Below are 15,000 nucleotides of genomic sequence, written 5' to 3'. Positions count from 1 at the left end.
AGCCACAGTATCGTGCTGTATTGCAACCACTGCAGGTCTCACTGGCCTTGCGTCCACAGTTCCAACAACTCTGTGGAGGGAAGAAATAGAACAACATAAGTACGACATTAGAAATTCCTGAAAGCCTACTGGAAAAGCCAAGCCCAAATACCCTGTACAAAGCAGAAAGATCTATAAATGTGCTCTGAACTAGGAAAGCTGTACAAAGCAGGGAAGCCCATGTTCATTTGCCCATCGGCATCTTGGGTGGTTACAGCTCACATAAATAGCACACATCTCTTTTCAAAATAAAGTACAGCTTCTGATGTGAAAAGCTGTCAGCACGATTGTATTTTGATAGGGGCTGTGCTCAAAGAAGAGCCCAGCTCCAAAGCACTGTGGGAAACTGTCATCTCAGAATAAAGTTAATTGCATGTCAAAATAAGCAGTCTAAGCAAACTCCTATAAATAGTATGCTAAATAGCTACTGGATTCTTTTCATTGTTTTTGTAATGATGGACAGCTCAATGGTGTCTTGCGGTTTACCGTGAAGACAGAACATTAATCGTTATTGCAAATAGTTTTAGAATCGTATAGATGCTGTTATTTAGAAGTGAGATTGTGGCATTCTTATGTTCAAAAGAGTGCTAGTCAATTCGAAAAGAACACTGCCAAAGACTTATTATGCAGTTATTCGATCAGTTGGCTAATCACAAAACCTCTGTTCACAGGTATTTAAATACTTTAAACATCGCTGACTAATTCTGTAAGGGAAGCTATTCATTTTAGACACAGCCTGTGCACACACACTGAAAATGGAATGATGATGGCAGTCTATAACTGAGTGAATACTTGAATTAATTGCCACCATATCAGTTTCTGTCAGATTAAATGCAGATGTATGGTAAAACTATTAACACAGGAAGAAGCAATTATTGTAACCCTTTAAATACCTTCTCCACATCATAACTACTCAAAGGGCGGAAATGTGAGATCTTATTTTTTTTCTTTAAATCAATGTCTACTTCTCCCAAGGCCAAAATCAGATTTGTTCCTCTTCCTTCCCCTTCTCACTCAGAGATTGTACAGATCGAGCTGACTCAAATTAAGGAAGAGATGCTTAAGCATCTCCCCTCTGTTCCCTTGCCACAGAACAACCAGTCAAGACAGTAAATATTTGAAAGCAAAAAATTTACACTTGTAGAATTTCATCCAAGTTGCTTAGCAGAGCTCTAAATTGGCAGACTAGATGCAAACTTTCACTTCAACTTGGATTCAAAATAAAGAATCAGCAATATCCATCCTGACAGATTCTGGTTGTAACCAGCTACAGATTAAATGGTAATGCAGTTAGGGCTTGAACAATGGCTGCTTTATCCAACTTCAAACTTTTCTAAGACCATATAGATGTTTACTCAAAAATGGACACAAATACATCTTTCACACTACAATACAGAAACATTTCCACATTGTTAATGGCACTTGATTATTTTCCAGAACAAAACAGTGAGCAGCTCTTGAAATATTGTGAGGTTGTAGTGTTGGAGAGTATGATACGCATCAGTAACTCCATCGAGTCATGGTACACTTCACTTTCAGTTGGGTCTATAAAAGGACCATGTTGCTTTGTATGCCAATCATGAGTATATCTTAAATTGTAGAAACACGATTGCAATTTACAATTAAAAAAAACACTGAAGTCAGGTGAAGCTTTGGAAGAATACTGGGAATGTAGGATCAATCTGAAACAAGAAATTAAGAGGGCTAAATGAGGTCATGAGATATCCTTAGCGAGCAGGGTTAAGGAAAACCCCAAAGGCTTTTATTCGTATATAAGGAGCAAGAGGGTAATGATGGAATGGGTTGGCCTACTTAAGGACAAAGGAGGAAAGATATGTGTGGAATCAGAAAATGGATGAGATTCTTAATGAGTACATTGCATTGGTATTCACTGAGGAGAGAGACATGGCAGATGTTGAGGTCAGGGATAGATCTTTGATTACTCTCGGTGAAGTCAGCATAAAGAGTGAGGAAGCGTTGTGTATTCTAAAAGACATTAAGGTGGACAAGTCCCCAGGTCCGAGTGGGATCTATCCCAGGTTACTGAGGGAAGCAAGAGAAGAAATAGCTGGGGCTTTAACAGATACATTTGCAGCATCCTTGAAAACGCAGGAGGTCCCAGAGGACTGGAGAATTGCTAATGTTGTCCCCTTGTTTAAGAAGAGTAGCAGAGATAATCCAGGTAATTACTGATGTCAGTGGTAGAGAAGCTACTGGAGAAGATACTAAGGGATAGGATATATATACCAATTTGGGAGAAAATAGGCTTATCAGTGATAGATGGCATGGTTTTGTGCAGGGACTGTCATGTCTTACAAACCTAATAGGATTCTTTGAAGAGGTGACAAAGTTGATTGATGAGGGAAGGGGTGTAGGTGTCACGTACACTGACTTTATTAAGGCATTTGAAAGGTTCCCCATGGTAGGTCGATGAAAGTGAAGTCGCATGGGTTCCAGCATGTTCTAGCTAGATGGATAGAGAACCAGATGGGCACAGTAGACAGAAGGGAGCTTCTCAAAATGGAGACCTGTGACCAGTGATGTTCCAAAAGGATCCAAGCTGGGATCACTGTTATTTGTGATATACATAAAATGATTTGGAAGAAGGTGTAGGTTGCCTCATTAGCAAATTTGCAGATGACACTAAGATTGGTAGAATAGCAGATAGTGAAGAGGACTGTCAGAGAACACAGCAGAATATAGATAGATTGGAGAGTTGGACAGAGAAATGGCAGATTGAGTTCAATCCGGACAATTGCGAGGTAATGCATTTGGAAGATGCAATTCCAGAGCAAACTATACAGTAAATAGAAAAGTCCTGAGGAAAATTAGTGTACAGAGAGATCTGGGTGTTCAGGTCCATTGTTCCCTGAAGGTGGCAACGCAGGTCAGTAGAGTCGTCAAGGCAGCTTTTGGCTGCTTTCCTTCATCGGACGGGGTATTGAGTACAAGAGTTGGCAGGTCACGTTACTATCGTATAAGACTTCAGTTCGGCCACATTTGAAATACTCCCAGAGTGAAGGACTCAATTACTAGGGGTCACGAGTTCAAAGTGAGAAGGAAAAAGTTTAGGGGAGATATATGTGGATAGTTCTTTACGTACTGGGTGGTGGGTGCCTGAAATGCATTGTCAGTGGAGGTCGAAGGGGAGGGAACGATAGCGTCATTTAAAATGTATCTAGACAGATAAATGGATAGGCAGGGAATGAAGGGATACAGATCTTTAGAAAATAGGCAGCAGGTTTGGATAGAGGATCCGGATCGGCGCAGGCTTGGAGGGCTGGAGGGCCTGTTCCTGTTCTGTAATGTTCTTTGTTCTTTTTTATACTTATCTGTAAGATTTCTTGATTTGTTTTTTAAATCTACACACAAACGTAGACTGAGATGTGTATATGGGTGTCAATTCAATCAATTCACACCCCTTAGCTTCTTAATTCTAAGAAAGATCACAGTATATCGGTGTCTGATGTGACGTTACAGGCACACACAACCTTGAACTCTATCTGCAATAGGTTTGCAAATTCACTTAAATCCATGTCACCTCCCATTTTCATACTGACTCTTAATTATGGTTAAAAACCACTAAGTGATGACATACTAAACAATTCAAACTCACAATAGAAATTGTGGGTCTACCTACTGTACTTGGACTGCAGCAACTCAAGGAGACACCTCACCAGCACCTTTTCAACCCAACTAGGGCTGTAAACATTGGCCCAGCCAGCAACACCCATATCAAAAATGAATTAAGAATACAATAGCAGGCACCAGAACCTCCTTCTGAGTGAGTCAGCAAGACAGCTCATGAAAACCAGGAGGTGCTGCCATCATCCACCTAATCATAGCTTTTCAACACCCAAACCCACTGTAGTTGTAAACAGTTAGGTTGAGCCCTGATCTCTGGATATACGAACATGAATCCATACTCCCAGCCACTAGGTAATTCCTTCCTGTATCAATCATGTCATATTAAGAGCTTGTAAGCTGGATATTTCCTTTCAACATGGTACAAGACTCATACAATGATATTTTAGACATTCACGCTTATTCTATCAGATCCTCAAATAAATGGGTTGGTAAAGACAAAAGAACAAAATGTGTATTTATGGAGTGTCATTCCTATCCTCCAGGCATGCAAAGGCACTCCAATAAAAATGGTATATTTTAAAATGTATTTATGATTATAAACTAGAAGATAAATGCTTTCACAGAGTCCAGGCATACACGTTCCAGAAGCGTTTTATTTCAACCAAACACACCCTAAAAAAAAAATCACCACATCACACAGCCACCACTTGGCTGACTCTCCTGTACATCAAGCACAGCTGAGACTCGAACCCAGATGTGCTGACCCAGAGGTAGGAATACTATTACTGTGCCACAAGAGTTGTATACTTTTGCACAGATATTTTTAATTAACCCACTCGGATGTATGATGCCATACCTCTGGTGCAACTGGGACTTGAATCCAGATCTCCCTGTTCCAAGATAAGGACACTATCACAGCACCATAAGAGCCCTATACCTTTGACTAGATACTTTCTAATTAACCTGTTAGAGATGTTTTAACACTCTGCAGTGGGCGGGACATGACCCCAGGCCTCTTTATCCATAACATTCGTTTGCCATGTTACCTTTAATTCCAAGGTACTTAGTGTCCTTTTAACAGAATTAGATACCAGCATTCACAAAATTAAGTACACAATCAGTTTAACCATTATTGTTGGTGTTGTTTCAATAATGGACATTGACCAAAATGTTGGGGGAACTCCAGTGGACATCCATTTGGAAAGGTGAATAATGCTTAGGTTTAAACATCTCATCTGAGAGAATGCATTCTCGTTAAGCAATACGTACCAGGATAATAAAATGATCTCAAGTCCTAATGTGAACTTAAAATTGTCACTTTCTGACTGTCAAGAAAGAGAGGCATAGCCAAATTTAAACATGACAAATTACAAAAATGTTTACCCTAAGGAGGGGTTAATCAATGAAGGCAAGAACTCTGCCCTCCTATAATCAAGATTCCAACACTGGCATAGATTCACCTCACAGCCTGGCTCTAAACCTTACACTTGTGCCAAAGTAAATGCTTTCACAGTGTATCTAAGATCCCTGAAGCATGAAGGGCAGCAATTTTATTTGGTAAAGTTTAAATGGCACTGGGATTTGACTATCACAGAAAACTGGTGGGAAAAGGGAATGCAATGGGGAAGCTTTATTTTAACAAAAGGCTTGATGATATGACTATAACAGAGCCAGAGTTCGAGCCCTAGAACTTGTTGCCACTTGGCAACAAGTTTAACGCTGAATACGACTTTGAAGGTCATGATACTTATTTTACCTGCTTCTATAAAACCAGTGATGATATGGTGTCATTTGCTATACAATGCCTTTTTTTTATGCTCAGTTGTAACTACCTCACTTTTAATTCAGAAAACACTGGTTCAATAGACATGATTTGGAGATGCCGCTGTTGGACTGGGGTGTACAAAGTTAAAAATCACATAATACCAGGTTATAGTCCAACAGGTTTAATTGGAAGCACACTAGCTTTCGGAGCGATGCTCCTTCATCAGGTGATAGTGACAATCACCTGATGAAGGACAGACGCTTCCAATTAAACCTGTTGGACTATAACCTGGTGTTGTGTGATTTTTAACTCAATAGACATGGTAAGACTTGAATCCATATTCTAGTATAGGAGTACTGGTCAAGGTGGTGTCACTTGGATGAGTGTTTAAATAAACATCCTCTGAGGTAGAAGAGAGAACAATGAAGTTTTGCTGGAATTTTGGTAACATTTATTTGATTATCTTCATAGAGCCTGCGGGAACCTGGGATTTTATTCATTAGTGTGATACCCTTTCTGCAGTCACACCGTGCTTGGATATCCTTGCTATAGTATAGCAATGTGAATGCTATATAGGACATTCCTGTAAATCTATAGATCACTTCTCACATTACATATTATAAAGGGATGAAGAGTAGGCAGTCTGAGTCAGCATTGTATATACTCTATGCCAAAAAACAATATTCCATTGAGGGTCTGTTTAGCTTAAATGACAAAGGATAATGTGTTTATTCAGAATAATGTCAACAATGGTAGTATGATTTCTGTTCCAGCAGAGGAAGACTTGAGACTGTCCATTCCCTCACCAGACTGGAAGGCAATGGTGAAATATTAATGGCAAAAGAAACTGCCAAAGAAACACTTCAAATTGAAGATAAAGACCTGTTTCCAGGCACAACACGTGTGAACAGATATTCCATTTACAAGTGATTTATTCACTAGCAGGTTAAAAATTCTAACAGCTTAAGGAAACTTCCATCGAATCACAAAAACGTATAATACAGAAATAAGCCATTTGTCCCATTGTGCAGATACCAGCCCCACAAATGAGCTGTTGTGTTTAGTTCCAAATCCTACTTAACCCGGTTATTCCTCATCTGAAAAGTACCTTACCAGCTCCCTTTAAAATAACTCAAGGAATCAGTTTTAAATTGGGCAAAATCAGTAAAAATGAGAAACAGAATAAACTGCAAGTGAATAGTTCCAGCAGATTTAATAAAGTATCTAATTTGAATAATTCTTCCCACATTAAAACAATCTCCAGGCATCTGGGCAGTACATATTTCCTTTTTATAATTCATTCACAGGATGTGGATATTGCTGGCTAGGTCAGCATTTATTCCAGGAATCAATTTGCGTGATCCTTTCAAGAAGAGCCTGACTACTCACTGAGACAAAATTTTCATGTCCTTTCGAGATTAATTTTCATTATTTGGAATCCAAAATTTCATTAATTATTCTCCAGAGGGAATACCTCTTGTCCCTCTTGTTTCTATCAAAACCTATTCTTAACTGCCTTGAGAAGGTCGTGGTGAGCAGTCTCCTTAAACTGCTGCAGTCCACGTGGTGTAGGCACACAAACAGTACTGCTAGATAGGGAGTTCTGGGATTCTGATCTAAAGATAATGAAGGAGCAACATTTTAATTCCAAGTCAGGATGTCTGGATCGTGTTGAGCTTCTTGTAGGTTGTTGGAGCTGCACCCATCCAGACAAGTGGAGAATATCCCATCACACTCCTGACTTTGTGGGAAATCATGTCTCACAAACTTGATTGAGATTTTTGAAGAAGTAACAAAGAGGATTGATGAGGCCAGAGCAGTAGATGTGATCTAAATGGACTTCAGTAAGGCGTTCGACAAGGTTCCCCATGGGAGACTGATTAGCAACGTTAGATCTCATGGAATACAAAGAGAACTAGCTATTTGTGTACAATTGGCTCAAAGGTAGAAGACAGAGGGTGGTGGTGTTTTTCAGGCTCAAGGCATGTGACCAGTGGCTGGGTCCACTATTGTTTTGTCATTTATATAAATGATTTGGATGTTAGCATAAGTATAGTTAGTAAATTTGCAGGTGACACCAAAATTGGGACCTTGATCAGATGGGCCAATAGAAGAAGTGGCAGATTGAGTTTAATTTAGATAAATGCAAGGTGCTGCATATTGGGAAAGCAAATCTTAGCAGGACTTATACACTAAATGGCAAGGTCTTAGGGAGTGTTGCTGAACAAAGAGACCTTGGAGATCTTGCAGGTTCATAGCTCCTTGAAAGTGGAGTTGCAATTAGATAGGATAGTGAAGAAGGTGTTTGGTATGCTTTCCTTTATTGGTCAGCACACTGAGTACAGGAGTTGGGAGGTCATGTTGTGGCTATACAGGACATTGGTTAGGCCACTGTTGGAATGCTGTCTGCAATTCTGGTCTCCTCCCTATCGGAAGGATGTTGTGAATCTTGAAAGGGTTCAGAAAAGATTTAGAAGGATGTTGCGAGGGTTGGAGGATTTGAGCTATAGGGAGAGGTTGAGTATGCTGGGCTGTTTTCCCTGGAGCATCGGAGGCTGAGGGATGACCTTATAGAGGTTTATAAAATCATGCGGGGCATGGTTAGGATAAATAGACAAGGTCTTTTCCCTGGGGTTGGGGAGTCCAGAATGGGAGGGTTTAGGGTGACAGGGGAAAGATATAAAAGAGACCTTAGGGACACCTTTTTCATGTAGAGGGTGGTGCATGTGTGGATTGGGCTGCCAGAGGAAGTGACGGAGGCTGGAACAATTGCAGCATTTAAAAGGCATCTGGATGGGTATATGAATAGGAAGGGTTTGGAGGGATATGGGCTGGGTACTTGCAGGTGGGACTAGATTGGGGTGGGATATCAGGTTGACATGGACGAGTTGGACCGATGGATCTGTTTCCATGCTGTACATCTCTGTGACTCTATGCTTTGTGCCTTGCAGATAAAGACAAAGCATTGGTGAGACAGAAGATGAATTACTCTCTGTAGGATTCACAAGCCCTAATGTGTCCTTGTGGCAACAGTATTTATATGGCTAATCTAGTTAAGTTTCTTGCCAGTTGTAAGCCTAAAGATATTGATATTGGGGTGTCAGTATTGGTAATACCATTGGGGGGCAATGATGGATTTTCTTCTGTTGGAGATGGTCATTGCCCAACTTTTGTGTGGTTTGAATGTTACTGTCAATTATCAGACCAAGCCTGAATGTTAACCATGTCTTGCTGCACTTGGATGTAGATTGCTCCAGCCTCAGGAGTCATGAATGGTGGTGCTGAACACTGAGCAATCATCAGTGAACATCTTCACTCCCTCAACAAGCTCATATTACCTTTTAATTCCTTACAAGTATGCAGCTGGTGACAATCTCAGTTTCACTAGATGTAAATGGATGGCACAGTAGCTAGCATTGCTGTCTCACAGGGACCCGGATTAGATTCCATCCTTGGGCAGTTGGCTGTGTGAAATTTGCACGTTCTCCCTGTGTCTATGTGGGTTTCCTCTGGGTGCTCCAATTTCCTTTCACAATCCAAAGATATGCAGGTTGGGTGGATTGGCCATGCTAAATTGCCCACAGCGTCCAGGGATGAGCAGGCTGGGTGGGTTAGCCATGAAAAATTGCAGGGATTACAGGGAATCTGGATGAGATGCTCTTTGGAGGATCAGTGGCTGAATGTTCTGCTTCCATACTGCAGGGATTCTATGATTTTAAACCATTGTATGCCATTGGTTATACACATGTCAAAATCCATGCAGGAATCTTGAAAGATAGTGGATCAGAAATTACCACAGCAGAGGTGATGAACATTCAACTCTTTCCCAGGCTGTTCTCATCGCTGTTAAGATTCTCAAGAGAGGAGAGACAGTGTTCATTTAAAATCAGACGAAGTAAATGTCATTGTTTCTTCATTTAAAGTGCTACTGTGAGAATTCACCCTCCAATGTAAATAGAGCAATTTATTTTACAGAAGTCCTAGTGCATTATAGAACTATTTCTACCTGAAGCAGCTCCTGAGCAAATGCATTAATCACTCAAGCACAAATAGGCATGTCCTGAATTAGATTTTGGAGTTGGTGACTGAACAGTCTAAAAAGACTGTACTCTTTTTCACCATAATACCTGCTTTGTAATTGGCATTAATATATAGTTTCTTCAATACTCTTGTTACTGGACTATGCAATAAAAGCAATAGAGAATTTTCAAAAAATTACAACGGAAAAGCCATGGACCAGAACAAACAAACTGACTGATGTGGTTTAAAACCATACAGACAACTAAGGTTTCAAGCACAATCGCTGGCCTTTGTCAATTGGACTGGGTCAGTCTTTACATTGCTATAATTAGGCATGCCACAGTAAAGTAAGGCACTGTTCCTTCTTCTGGCTATTGTCCAAAGACCAATGCAGAATCCTGCTTTCGGGATGTGGGCAATTCTGGCAAGGCCCCACTTCTTGTTAGACTTTAATAGCCTTGAAAATATGGTGGTTTGCCTATTCTTTGAACAGCTAAGTAGTACATGTGCTGACATCGGATGGAATATGTTCACATCTTAGTTTTTGTTTTGAATGTCATTGGAGTTTCACATTCTAAGTGAATGGCGGCTGTTTAAATCAAACTCACTGGAACTTGTCGATGTTGTAAGAAAGAGATAATTTATTTGTTACTAAATATCCAATCGTTGGTTTGTGCTCACAGTCATGGTATTAATATACAATTTGTATTGATATTAAAGGCCTGTTTTGATGCTGTTGATCAACAATGTTCCTGTTTATATTGATGGTTGGAGTTGCAGCAATGGTGGTGCCTTTGAAAGTTGGGGGCAATGATTTGGGTTCTCTAGTTTAAGGTACAACTGGATCAAGTGAAGGAAAAAATGAGATTCAGCTGCAACATCTCAAACACCAAAGATTCCATACTGTAAACCATGTCCAAAAGTGTCTTCTAAACTTTTGTTATGGAGAACTGGGGGTATGGGAAGGAATCCAGGCTGAGCCAGAAATTGATACGGACAGATGGCAAAGCTAGCAAGATATAAACCAGCCTTACTTACAGTGACAGTTCACTGTGCAGTTGTTACCATTACCACCAAACCCGAGTTTCCATATCCCATCATATCCCCATTCAACCCCATATCCTCTTATATGCCACTCCCCCCTGCATTCTTCATGCTTTTGCAATACCCAATATACATACACAGCCAATGAGCTATTAGCAGGTCTTTGAAATAAAGCTGAAATTGGCAATATAAATGGAGACATTAAAAATATCATTTGAAATCTGAGTTTAAAACCTCTCAAAAACTGTCCATCAACCACAGCCATTCACACAATCAATAACAGAAATTTTCATTCACTTCATACCTTTTGAGCTTGTGGCAATAATAAAAAAGCCACTGAAAAACCACAAAGAAAGATCAACTTATTGCAATGTAACACAGCTGTCAATCAAATAACACTTGCAATCCCCTCTGCAGTTTTGTCAATACGTTCTGTGCTGAACTTGGAGTTCAGCAAAGCATTTAGGATATCTGGAAAAACAGATACATGGCCATCTGTTCAGCCTGCATTTGTTGACACAGTTGCCAGAGTCTCTCTATAAATACCGTGCTGAGCTTCTAGAACGATCAATGTACTCACCTCTTGGGTGGCGGTGTGGAATTAAATCACCACCAAGCAAGTAGGGCAGGGGTGTGTGTAAACTGCACATCTGTAATGTTATCCAATGCTAGCAAAGACTACCACAAATGGGAGTGGGGCAGGAATCCCAGAATTGGATCCTGCTTAACATTGTTTACAGTCCACTCACCCCAGTTTTGATATAGACAGAGTTTGGGAAAATCTGGGTTCATATCTACTGAGTTCAACGATCAAGGTTCCCACATAGAATAATATAGGTGAGGCACCAGAAGGCTTTTGATACCTTAAACACTATCATATTACAAAAGTCAGCATTTTAGAAAAATACTGAACTCACTCAAAAGGTGGAGGATCTAATAAAGCTTGTTGGGTTCACTCACTGCAGGGAGATGCAGTCATATTAATTTGTACGCTGGACTCCTTGACAATATAGCATTCTCTTGGGAATGAATAAAAGTTTACCCAAAGTTTGCAACCTTCATGATAGATTTGTAATCAGCTGCATTTTAGTTGATGACTACAATCGTTGAAAGCTACTAACTTTAGTGACTGATAGAGAACAGTCCTGGGAAAGGAACCTCTTCCTTTTTAATTTTTGTTAAACAGTGCACCTAGAAGTCCACAACTGCTAAAGTTGTAAACAGACAATGTCCAATTTTGTTGGTCTTTAATTGGAGACTCCATGCCAATTTGTAAGATTTATGCGAAAGTTGCTTTCCAATAAAACTTCATGGGATGGGCTGGATTTTCACGATAATCCAATACATGCTTGAGTTAACCATTGTGAGATTACCAAAACATTAACAAATTTCTCAAAGCCACCTACTTCTCCAATGCCTTCCAAATGTCTGCAGCTGACTGTGTCCAGGTGTTGGTCAGGTCAGTGTTCTGTTCTACAGGAGAATTTTAACCAAAAGTACCATGAACCATTGACCTTTTTCTGAAACCACCACAACTCTCAGGCAGCAGAACCTGATCAGCAATAGTTGCACTAAATGGTTCAGAACAACTTGGGCAAAGATTTCTTTGACAATGGAGAGGAATGAGATCCCCCTTAGTTTGTTCTAAATTTAGCAAGTTTATCTCTGCTTGTCAGATGAACAATGTAAGCATCTTTATATTCTTGTGGAATGTTTCTTTGCTTCTACATAGACTGAAAGACTTCAGTGATGCTCTTGACCCAGTTGGGGTGGCAACAGCTCCTGGAGCTTTGATGATAAGGGTTTGACAACATTCCTCGTGTCTAACAGTGTGGGAGGATCATCAAAGTATAGGTATGTGCTAGCCTAACCCTCTTCAACATATTTATCACCATCATGTTGTTTGATGCCACGCATGATGGCCGCCTAACATCAAAACAGCAGATATTAGCTGCATGGGAAGCTGCTCCACCTTAGCCAACCCAAGGTAAAGAGCAGGAACTAACAGCACACCTCATGACTGCGTATGACGGATAGGCTCAGAGCTGAGTATGCCATGTCGCAGGGACTTATTCTCCAAAGCATGCAACAACTTGGCTGACAATCAATGCAAAGAAAACAGTAGTAATGTTCCTGCCTACTCCAGGAAAGCCCAATCTAGAGTAAAAGTTTCAGCCCATGCCCAGAAGCGGTCAGTAATGACAATCTCACTCAGCCTGGTAGCACATGCAATTGGCAGTTTTGGAAATCACTGCTGCATACAGACCTTAGAGCTCTGGACATTAAATATGCAAAATAGAGGGAGCATTGCATACAAACTAGTATCAGAAGTAGACTATTTTGTCCCTTGAGCCTGGTTCGCCATTCAAGAAGATTACAGCTAATTTGTTTGTGATTCAAATTCCACCTTGCATCCATCTCAATAACTCTGGAGTCCCCTGTCTGTCAAGATTCTTTCCAGTTCTATTTTAAAATATTCAATGACACTCTTTCATTGCCTTGTGTGTGTTTCTATGGGCCAAATTTTACATTATTTTGGCTAAGTGCATGTTGCTTTGAATGTACCATATCTTACCAAACTCACCTTAATAACTTCCTATATTCTCCCTATCCAATTCCAAACCCATTCTGGGAACAACATTCTATGGCTGGGATATCTCAGAACTGACTGGCATCCCTAGCGCATATGCCATCTTTAAAAGATTGCTGTGCACCTAAACAAACACTGTCAGCCTGTAGCTGCCCTGCCAATTCCTGGCATTTACCTCAGTATGCAACCAAGGAAAAGCCAGTGCCCTGCTTTATGGGCAGAATCCTGGAAATCCTGCTGGATGGGATGGTGCATAGCTGAATATCCTCTTCTGCAAGACCAACAGAAGAGGCCTCAGCACTGGATCATGCCAGCATGGGCCAAGGGTGCCACCCAGCTCAGTGACAGCCAACAGGAGGAAAGCCCAACAGTATGAGAATAAGGTCAATATCCTTCTATATTCTGCTAGAAAAAGAACCTACACCTTATTGCCAATACCTCACCATTTACCCACCAAATCTCAAGCTATATCACTCACTCAATTCACAACCTACCCAACCCCTGACAGCTTGGAGTTTGCATGCTCAATGTGCTGCTTACGTACTTGCTTTGGACACCTCCCCATCTGCATAAACAATAATAGCCATGCCACCCACTTGCATCTCTGTTAATACTTTTCACTCTCTCTCTCTCTCTCTCTTCCCCAACCCCACCTCAATCAGGAAGAAACCCATCCATCAAAGGGCAGAAATTGCCAAGAAAGTTGGTGGCTGCCCAACATTCTGTTCCTCACTCCTTATGTGGAAAGTATCTTGTCTCCGATCACCCTGAGTGGCTAACTGATCATGTCCAAGCTCCTGGAATAATACTGGACACTGCTCTTGATGCATTGTGCAGGGGTCCTCCAACTGAAGGTTATCCCCTTTGACTTGACTTAGGATTCCTGACAATGACAAGCTTCATGGTTTTTGTCAGTATGAAACGCCAAAGCAAATAATCAGTACTGAGAGCCTGGTATCTCTGGTTAAAGGATGTAAGGTGCAACAAGGCAAGGCAGGGATGCTGTGAGGATCCAGGTGGTCTCACAGTCTGTGAGCACTAGAAAAGCAAGTGAAGAGCTGGAGAACTGGCTAGGTCCAGTCCATGAGCTGATGCTTGTCCCTGAGTGCACAGTGTCCTTGCAGCAGCATTATAGTGACAGTTGCCAGTGCAGCCTTGAAGTACAGATGCATAACGTAATGGGACCAAACATGCCATGAAGGTCCCTTAGATGATGACCCAGGTCAGATGCCAATGTCTGTGGTTGTGGAGTGCATGTGGCAGGTGTCCAAGGGATGTACCCTGAGGCACTGCCTTCTGTGGTAGAAAATTACAATACCCCTGCTCTGTGTCTAACTTTGGGACAAGTGTCGAGTTGAAGTTGCCAGACATCTACTCTGACTTCCATGGAGAGAACTCTCCACATCAAACCTGTTCAGTGGTTGGTAGCACAGGAGACTCAACATTAAAGTGGTGATTGCAAGGTTTGTAGCTCAGGTTGAGGTTTAGGGTGTAGGTTTGCTCGCTGAGCTGTAGGTTTGATATCCAAACCTTTCATTACCTGGCTAGGTAACATAATCAGTGGCGACCTCCAAGTGAAGCGAAGCTGTTGTCTCCTGCTTTCTATTTATATCTTACAACCCGACGGGACCTACACCCCATGATTCTACGGACTACCAAAAGTCCATAAACCAGGAGCCACCCTCAGACCCATAGTCTCACTACCTGGAACACCAATTTAAAAACTGGCCAAAGAACTACACGCAAGACTGAAATACCTAGTAGAAGAGTCACAGCACTCCATCCACTCCACCCAGGAATTCCTAAAAATCATCAAAAACACCAAAATAGAGGAAGACGAAGCAATGATCTCATTCGACGTAACTGCACTATTCATCTCCAACAACATCGACCTGGCAAAGGAAACACTTACCACACTTTTAGAAGAGACCATCACACACACACACCAACCACC

At 41.1% G+C, this 15,000-nt stretch overlaps 1 protein-coding gene across 13 annotated transcripts in view; it reads right to left on the bottom strand.

Annotated features, from left to right (window-relative positions):
* The window catches only part of runx1t1 (RUNX1 partner transcriptional co-repressor 1), a 136,967-nt gene that overhangs the window by 2,853 nt on the left and 119,114 nt on the right, over window positions 1–15,000 (bottom strand). For all 13 annotated transcript variants that reach the window (XM_043688081.1, XM_043688083.1, XM_043688094.1 and 10 more), the window contains exon 11: window positions 1–70. This exon is cut by the window's left edge and continues 2,853 nt beyond it. In XM_043688081.1, coding sequence (XP_043544016.1) covers window positions 1–70 — 70 coding nt within the window. The remainder of the gene's footprint in view (window positions 71–15,000) is intronic.

Source organism: Chiloscyllium plagiosum, chromosome 4 (assembly GCF_004010195.1).
Source record: "Chiloscyllium plagiosum isolate BGI_BamShark_2017 chromosome 4, ASM401019v2, whole genome shotgun sequence".
Taxonomy (NCBI): domain Eukaryota; kingdom Metazoa; phylum Chordata; class Chondrichthyes; order Orectolobiformes; family Hemiscylliidae; genus Chiloscyllium; species Chiloscyllium plagiosum.
The sequence above is the reverse complement of the archived record's forward strand: the minus strand, read 5'-3'. Positions and strand labels throughout refer to the sequence as shown.